At 32.6% G+C, this 9,855-nt stretch overlaps 1 protein-coding gene and 1 long non-coding RNA gene across 3 annotated transcripts; both read right to left on the reverse strand.

Annotated features, from left to right (window-relative positions):
• Positions 1-949: 949 nt before the first annotated feature.
• LOC138938375 (uncharacterized) lies at positions 950-2,745 on the reverse strand. Its single transcript, XM_070305290.1, is given in 2 exon segments — positions 950-1,179; positions 1,182-2,745. Coding segments are annotated over 2 exon segments (1,794 nt in total).
• Positions 2,746-3,417: 672 nt separating this feature from the next.
• LOC138938171 (uncharacterized) lies at positions 3,418-5,708 on the reverse strand. 2 transcript variants are annotated; one of them, XR_011447652.1, is made up of 5 exons: positions 5,564-5,708; positions 5,340-5,397; positions 4,629-4,816; positions 4,380-4,539; positions 3,418-4,097 (listed from the first exon to the last, which is right to left on the reverse strand). It is a non-coding gene; the product is annotated as an uncharacterized lncRNA (long non-coding RNA). The 2 variants fall into 2 exon arrangements; XR_011447653.1 differs by lacking the exon at positions 5,340-5,397 and having other exon boundaries at positions 5,564-5,698.
• Positions 5,709-9,855: the final 4,147 nt, after the last annotated feature.

Consider the following 9,855-nt stretch of genomic DNA (forward strand, 5'->3'; position numbering starts at 1 on the left):
TACAGTGCAAATAATATATTATTGTATATTACAGTATAACTATTACTCACGCACGTACACATAACTTTTAAACCTTATAATCGTATAATCATTACCTTAAATTATTCAGACGAGTACAAGTTGGCTTCATGGGGTTTTAGATGCTACTTTGCGAATGCATTAATGATATGATATATTCAGTCTACAAGTTATTATCGTGAATTTAAAGTCCTCAATACTTGATGTTTTTAACTTTTAAATGGAATTTTATAAAAAAGAATCTCTGTGCAATATATCTTATTCACTTGTGTTGCTTCCTTTTTAACAATTTCAAAAATTAATAAACTTACTGGATATTAGATATCCTCCTGTAATACAGACGGATTGCAATCATATCTATCCATTAGAGAATAGCTATTTTGTGAACTCTAACGGTAAGATATAAATGCACCCATATGTATATATAGGTAGTAATTTGTACGATTCCATATATGTACATAGTGTACAAAGTTACATTAATGTTTACTGTTTGTTAAATAAAAAATGTTACTTTTATGTCAATTTAAATAGCAGCGTTTTTGTTATGTGGTAAGATTTACTGCACTAAGCGCAGAATGCAGGTGAATGAGTAGAGCTTATTATTTCATTTGTATATTATAAACTGCGTTCAACGCAGAATGCATTTTGATAGTGATAACTGCGTTTAACGCAGAATGCATTTTGATCACTGCGTCTAGCGCAGAATGCATTTTGATAGTGATCACTGCGTCTAGCGCAGAATGCATTATGACAATAATCACTGCGTCTAGCGCAGAATGCATTGTGATAATAATCACTGCGTCTAGCGCAGAATGCATTTTAACATTATTTATTTTCTAATTCAAATTTGTTCTTCATTTTAATGTTATTTTAATGCTTGTCTTCCAATATTTCCATATGAATTTGTTGTTTTTTCTTTTTCTATCACTTTTTATCTTTTGGCTTCAATTATATATTCGGGTTCGCGGATTGGCATATTTCTCTCCACTCTTGGATCAAGTAATTCTGGTAGTATACAATTTTCATAAAATTGTATTAGTTTAGAAACCATATTTTCCGTCCAGAAGATATCATCACGTATAATCTTTTCCATTTTTAATCCTAATGGTGTCCACAACGCGAAAATGCAATACTGTCGCTGCGTAATATGTAATTGCCCTTTTGATAATAATATATATGATTGCGTTTCATTTCTTCATTTTTTTCATTCTTATATAACGATTGCAAATTCGAAACATTTGTTGCAATCGCATCTTCTGGTGTTAAAAATCGTGCTGCGAAAGAACATTTTATCTCCACAATTCCATCATCTTCTATTAATCCATCTGGCGAAGCGCCTAAAAATGGTATTTCTGAATCTATAAACAATCCGCAACGCTTTATATTAATATTCAGTGCACTTTCAATGCTTTCGCGTGCAACATTCTCGTATTCTTTTCCGTGTTGCACCGATTCCACATTTAGTTGTTGTGGGTATATTATGAATTTTACTCTTGATGCGCAAGAAGTACTCTTTCTCATTTTACATATATGTCCAAAATGAGAGGCAGTGATCATTTTTGTGCGATAATATCGCCAAATACCAGTTGCTGCTTGTTCTTTAGTTTCTTCTTCTATATCTACTCTCTTCATTTGCCAATCTCGCAGCATGTGCATGTGTTGCACTTTTCTTAATTCTACTTCGGCTGATGTTGCATCAGGTTTATCAGCCTGCGGACTATAATCCCTGTCTGCCACTGCACGTTTTATATTTCGTTGCGTCAATCGTTTTTGCGTGTCACATACACTTATCTTTTTGTTATTTTCCAATTGCGTTGCTATTTCTCCCGGTTTTGTTCCAAGAACGTAGCTTAGGTGACTTATAGGCTTGCCAATGTTAAATGTGACTATTGCAGCATTACAACGCGTTTCGTATGATCCCCTTAGACCGAAATTTATTCTTTTTCCACCAATACATTTTGATATAACAGAGTTAAAAGTTTCCACTCTGTTGTTGTCTTTATTCTGCAATAAACTTTTGGCATTCCAACTAATATATTTTAATGCATTCTGCAGCTTTTCATACAATCCACATTTTTTCAATTGTGGAATATAATTCTCTTCGTTTTCTTTCTGTGATCCATCGCAGAAATATCCTATTTTTGCGCATTCATTATGCTCGCTAAAAACGTGACTTATTATATTATCTAGATCTATTTTTAGAGATGTAATCTTTTGTTGCATTGTATTTTGCTCCTCCAAACGGTACGTCACAGCTGTTCTAATTCGAAGTACACGATTATCAATAACATTTCTTAATTTACCAAAACGTCCCTTTGTTTTCGCTATTTCTTTTATCTTTGATGCCAAATTGCGCAATAGATGATTCCGACACTCTATTTTTTCTATGAAGACATTGGGATATGGATTTGCCTGTATAATTTTTTTATATACGCTGCTATCTCCGTCCGCTATATATGTAGAATAAATTAGTCCGCGCTTTTCTATGCTTGTTTTAAATCCTTCCACAATCGCGTCTGCTTCCATGCTTGTTGAACTGCAATCTCTACCCCAATTTTTATAACATTTATGACTTGCAGGGTCTTTTTTAAGCTTCTCTGTTATTACACAAACTGCACAATATTTATTTCTTACAGACATGTGCAGCACTTTGCCCGTTCGCGCACCGTATATTGTGCCTATACCTGATAAAAAATCATACCTTCCTGTTCTGTAAGATCTTTTCATTCAGCTTTCGTCACCTATTATTGCTATATGTGGTATTCCATTTATTATATCATTGCGTTGTAATGCTAACTCACGTTCTCCATTCGCAGCTGCATTCATGCTTTCTTGAGCAACTTTTGCGAATGCCTCAGCAGCAGTTTCATATACTTTATCGTACGTTTTTCTTGCCATACACTTAATATTCATAGCAGCGCAGCTTTCTTTTAACTGTGTATATCCTGCACCAGTTAGTATAGTGCCAGCCACATGCCACCCCCTATATTTACATCTAGACCCAGTGAGCAATATGTTATCAAAAGAAATTCATAAAGTACTCAAGTTTAAGAGTCGGACTTCCGAAAACACCATCAAAATGATAATATTATGATATCAATAAGTCCTCCAATGCGTCGATTTTAGAGGAAAGAAAGACATCATATAATTGACATCTAAAAGAATTCCACAATCTGACTTCTTTTAAATATCAAAAAAATGTCACCGTTAAGAACCGTTCTATTTGTAGTATCATATTTTTGGACGAGTTTTTTAATTCATCGATTGATCAATCTCATGATGCGCAAGGACAGCAAAGTCCTGGATTTGCTACATTTGTGCATCATGGGATTAATCAATCGATGAATTAAAAAACGCCCTTTACATTTTTTTATTTAAAGAAAAATATAACTCTTAGTATACATTTTTTAATAACATTTTATTAGAACTTTGCAAAATACAACATTTGCTAAATTATTTTTGTATAATAAAAATAACTTTTTATAATACAATCAATTTGATAATAAAATAAAAAATTTGCCATATAATTGCACATAGATTATTATTAACAATGAAATGCTTTATTCTATTTAAAATGAAAAACATTTATAATATTGCATGAAAGAAAAACAAATATAAGCATATACATATACCATATATATACTTTAGTATTGCTAAAAAAAATTCAATTTTATCTTTATAAGAAAAATGTAAGTATATCTTTATGAAAAAATGTAAAGTAAACGAAATAAATCGTTATTACAAAAACTAAATTTGAGTATGCAAACATGCTGCTTGACGTTAAACAATAATGTACGCATTTACATAAATATTTGTGAAAAACAATATATTAAATTGAGCAGCCTTCAATCAAATAATAAAGGAAAATAATAATTAATATCACACAGAATACGTTTTTTCGCCTTAGAAAAAATCTTTTTTAAATATTTTTGAAACTTTTTTCTTCTTCTATTTCTTCTTTTCACTGGCGTGTCTCTTGGAGTTTTGATTAATCCTATCTCCAGCATGCTGAAGCCAATTTTTTATTACGTTTTGGACAGAATGCGAAGAAATTTTTTCTCTAATATCGATGATTACTTCTGAAAAAATTTTGTTACAAAAATTAAATGATAAAGTGATTAAAATAAAATTATTAAAATTATAAATTATAAATTTTGTTATACATTTATTATATATTTTCAGTATAAATATATTTTCTTGCTATTAATGATGAATTTTTATTTTCATAAAAACATAATAACAAAATAAAAAAATAGCATTACATATGTGCGCGCGCGCGTGAGTAATGCTTTTTAATTAAATAATATTAATATATTATTAATTCTGATATATTAAAATAAAATATAAGAAAACATAAATACCGATAATGACGTCAACAAATTTCATACATCTCGTTTCAACAGTTTTTTTCTGTCCTGTCCATGAAAGTTTGTACGCCAAATGATCAGTTAAAGTAAGTTTCAGTGCGTTTCTTACATGTTGTTCTGCATCTTTCCCTCCTACAGTTTTAATTAATTTTTTCTGTAAAAACATGTAATTTTATTATTATACATATATACATTTGTTTTTTAAATTTAATTGTACTTACATATTAGATAAAGTGTACTTACATATTGCAACAAAGATACGGAGTCTTGTATTAATAATTTGTTAAATTTCTCTAGTGCTTCTGGTGTTCCAATTGGTAAGTTTAAATTTGTAGTATTTTTTTGTGAAGAATGTGGGTGTTCATCTAATAATAATTGTTGGATCGTAATTAACAATCGTATAATCTTTTGAATGTCATCGCGACAACCATCTATATTTAACAAAATTTATAATATTTAATACATATGCATATTAATTATATATATATATATATATATATATATATATATATATATATAGAGAGAGAGAGAGAGAGAGAGAGAGAGAGAGAGAATCAACTAATATGCACAAAGAAATAATAAAATAAATCTATTTATATATTTTCAAAAGTAAAAAATATAAAGAAAAGTTGTCTAACACAAAAATTTATTGAAAAAAAAACACTAAATACATTTTAAATATATATATAGACTACAATAAAAAAGAATTTTTATGATTGCAATATGCGTGTTTCTTGCAAATATAAAACCCAACTTCTCTGGTAAGCAGAGCAATATAGAAATTGCAATATAGAATAAATATAATAAAATGCCAAAATTATTTTATTTTTCTTATTGAAATACACATTGTACCACTTTATCCTTGATATGTACATTATGATTTGCAATATGTATCACAAAAATATAAACGCTTAAAATTTTAAAATAAATTACTCTTAGGCTATAGGTACTCACTATGACCTGATAAATCCTATCCGATTCTGATGTTAAAACAGGGTTTAAAATGCCCAGACTATGAATAAAAAAAATTTATAATTTTGAAACATGTGCTTTTTGAAGATATAACCTAACTTCTTAGATTGGATATAGACATAACAAAAATATATATGAAAATATTAATCTATTTTATACTCAAATACATATTTAATAATATTTATAATTTAAGAAAAAAAGATTACCTTAAAAACGTTAATATTGAAGAAATGCTATCTTTCTGAAATCCAAAGCACGCAGTGGCACGCAGTTCACACTAGACACGGGGTCTCTAGTTCACACGTACATTTCTTGCGCATGTGTGCAGCGTTCGTAAAATATCTAAAATAGCACGCTTGCTAGAGATTTTAGAGATATCTATGAAGAGATATCATAAAGAGCTCTTCTGAAAGATATCTTAAAAAAGATAACTTACTGATATCATTTCTAAGAAAATTTAATTAAGTCTTTAAAAAGTCCTCTTAAAGAGCTCATCCTCTCAATAATGCTCACTGGGGACTTTCTTCAGGAGGCGGCTCACTCCAAATAGAACTTTCAAAATTGCACATTCGGCATTTGAAAAAGAATTGATTTTTCAGTTCGTGCGCATGGACACCGATAAATGTTAAGTCGCGAAAATTGCATTCTATTCCGCGGCAGTGGTTGTCAAATTTTTCATGTAATTGTTCAAAAAAATAGACAAAATCTACGATACATTTTCCTGGCATACTGCCACTCTTTACACGGCATGCATCTATATTACTATCTATTATTAAAGTGTCATTTTCTTCAGTTTCACTGTCATTTTCTAATATATTTTCCAATTCAGTATCATTTAATGTGCATGTCATTTGTTCTTCATCAGTATCTATTTCAATACCCATTGTAGCTAATTCGTCATACATAATGACATCCTGTAAAGCTCGCTCATCTTGATCTATCTGCATTGTACTTTCATGTATATCTGCATTAGTATTATTCTGTATTATTTCATTGATATGTATTACATCATTGATATTTTCATTGATATTTTCATGATTTATTTCTTCTGTAATTCTTTCCTTATTTAAATTATTTATTATTTTCTGTCTCCTACAAATAAATATATATGTATATATGTATACAGGATATCTGACAAATAAGTGACCAAATGAAAGGTGGAGATAAATTGGGTCAAACTGAGTCGAAAAGTCCTGAACCATTTTTTTTTATAACGCTTAACAAAGGAGTTATTATTGAGTAAAGTCTGGCCAATCAGCGCTGATCTTTGGCCGGGCGCATGTCAATGAGCCGCGTGCCTGATAATATGCGGCAGCGCACACTTCATGACGCGCGGCTCATCGACATACGCCTGGCTAAAGATCGGCGCTGATTGGCCAGACTTTACTCAATAATAACTCCTTTATTAAGCATTATAAAAAAAATGATTCAGGACTTTTCGACTCAGTTTGACCCAATTTATCTCCACCTTTCATTTAGTCACTTATTTGTCAGATATCCTGTATACATATATTTGTTATAACTTTATACTACAGTCAAAAAAATTAAAGGGTCATTTTAGTACATAACTTGTTAACAACATCATTTTGTAACGAATAAAAAGAGATTGAAATTAAGTAGGAGATTTTAAAATTAGAAACTTTTAGTTTCGTAACGTTTTTTTATTTATCTCAATCCGATTATTAACAACAAAGTTACACTTAAAAATAACTTTTTTTATCGAAGTAAGAAAGCGGCAATTGAATTTTTTGCGTACAAGGGAGAACCAGAATTTGACCTATGTGAATTTGACACCTCACTTTCAATAAAGTGACTGGTGGAGTGATTGTTATATAAATTAAAGTAAGTGTAATTTGATTAAAGAAGGAAGGAATAATGTGAGGCATTTCTGCAAGTGACTGCATGGAATATAGAGGATTGCTATTTAATATAGCAAGTGGATCAAAATAATGGTTGTGTGTAAAAATAAACAAATATTAATCATGTTATAATACATTAATTAATATTCTTGATCAGTGAAAAATTATTTAGAAAATAACTTTATCAAATTAGGATAAAAAAGAAATTAACTGTTTAAGACACTTGCTACATAATTTAAGAAATACATAAAGTGTGGGATCATTTCAATTTGTTCGCGAAAAAGCATTATCATCCCCGATTTATTTTAACTAGCGCGTCTATCCCGCATGTAGACTTTATTTCTTGTAATTCATTATTATGTACGATAATTTTTCTTTCTGTTAGCAAAGGCAAAGTGGAATCTTTACTCTGTTAACTTAATGAATCGTTTGTAGACAGCAAGTTTGTAAGATACAATATTACCTTATATTAATCCGTGATTTTCGCCTGCTTAGCCGCTTACACGATGTTTGATACTTCTTTGTATTGCGACTCCTTCCATACATTCGTCCATAATTGTCACATCTTATATGCATTTCGTTTTCACCGGTTTTACGTGCTTCCATAATTATTAACAATTTTTCGCACAACAAATTACGAAGAAGCACATATAACACCGTGAACCGTAAATACTAATTTGCTCGATCACTTAATTTCGATCGCTCGATGTCGAGCACTCGATTTTCTACGTCAGTGCCGGGATTTACTTGCACATTTTGGCCCGATTTCGTGACTCACGCCTATTGCCCTCCACTCACCGCTCGTGCGTTAGCAACGAGTCGCCAGATACGCGTAACTAAGGACCGCGACGCTCAGGAGCGTCCGTATATGAGAATGCCCAATTATAATAAGAAGACAATACTTTTCTATAATTAAATGTTTTTCTTCAATATTTTATATCAATGAATTATAAAATATTGAAGAAAAACTTTTAATTCTAAGAATTTTTGCGCTGTATTTTGAAAAGTATTGTCTTATTATTATATTTGGGCATTCTTATATATAAACGCTCCTGAGACGAAGCGTCGCGGTCCTTAGTTACGCATATGGCGACTTGTTGCTAACGCACGAGCGGTGAGTGGGGGGCAATAGGCGTGAACCGCGGAATCGGGCCGAAATGTGCAAGTAAATCCCAGCATTGTTCTACGTAACGCGGAGATGCTACAAAAACCGCAGAACAAAAGAACGCGAAGAAAGGCGGCGCGATAAGTATCGGTGTGTGTATGTGTGTATTTATATAAATCTATTTCAATGGTATATGCTTATCATTTTTGGCAGCACTGGGCTGCGTTCGGAAACATCACCCATATTCACACGAACATCGTTCTATCTTTGTTCAACTTTTAGCAAATAGTAATATAGGGGCCACTATAGCGAGACACAACAAACCCCCACTCCTCGGCCACTGGCGCCGACCCCCTGCTGTGCCTGTCTGGGGCCCTCCCCCCTAAGGGTGGCTGTGGAAAAAAAGAGTGGAGGGGACTCGTGGACGTCTACGAGGCAATTTTCCCTTTAAATTTTTTTATTTTTTTTATTTTTTATTTTTTCGGTCGCGTGAACATGCTCGGGCTCGAACCTGGGTCCTCCACATTTCCAGACAGGGTCCTAGTATGCTGGGCTAGCTGAAATCTTATTAGAATAAGGATTAGATGTAGTATTTGTAGAGAGTAGCCCTCCGGCATAGAGGGCCCTGCGCTCTGATTGGCTTCCCTATAGTGGCCGGCAGTTTGATTGGATGAGGAGCATTGTTTCTGAGTGAGCGGCAAAATAACACCTGTGTATGAATCGGCAAGATGGCGGCCACCGAGAATGGAGACGTCACGAGAATAGAAGAGGTCGTAAAAAGCAAGTCTGTGCAGGTAGCGATTACGATGGTTTTAGAGCTTTATGACGTCACTTAGATGAGGAGAGAAAGGATAGGAAAATAGTAAATGTTTTTATATAAGCGATTTAAAATAAAAATTTTTTATTAAATATTATACGTATGTTTAAATGTAAATAATAATTTCGCAATGTACAAAATTTCTTATGTGACGGAAAATATGCAAATTCGCTGCTATATACATCGATAAAAACGAGAGCCGAGAAAAATTAACGTTCTATTATATATCCGTATGGTAACGAACAATGGCTATCAATAAACCTACGTTTTAGCAATACAGGCTCACATACTTTAGTTTCGTCCCGTGTTACGATCTCATGAAACGCGGTGCGACGAATTGCTCTAAAACGTAGATTTATCAAAGTTCCAGCCAATTCTTTTTCGTTCTCTTATGTAGTATTTGTAGAGAGTAGCCCTCCGGCATAGGGGACCCTGCGCTCTGATTGGCTTCCCTATAGTGGCCGGCAGTTTGATTGGATGAGGAGTATGTTTCTGAGTGAGAGGGAAAAACGAGGCAAAATAACACGTGTGTAAGAATCGGCAAGATGGCGACTACCGAGGATGGAGATATCGTGCAGTATACGCATCTCCGCTTCACCACCCCTACGGAAAAACCGAGAAATGTACGGTATATTTCATCCTCTCCTCCGACCTCTTTGTGAAAATACAAAATCGGATAAGGTACTGCTAGAATAAAGTAACTGATACGTCGGGGCT

Source organism: Polyergus mexicanus, unplaced genomic scaffold (assembly GCF_030449975.1).
Source record: "Polyergus mexicanus isolate NDT 795.1 unplaced genomic scaffold, iyPolMexi1.0 SCAF_12, whole genome shotgun sequence".
NCBI lineage: Eukaryota > Metazoa > Arthropoda > Insecta > Hymenoptera > Formicidae > Polyergus > Polyergus mexicanus.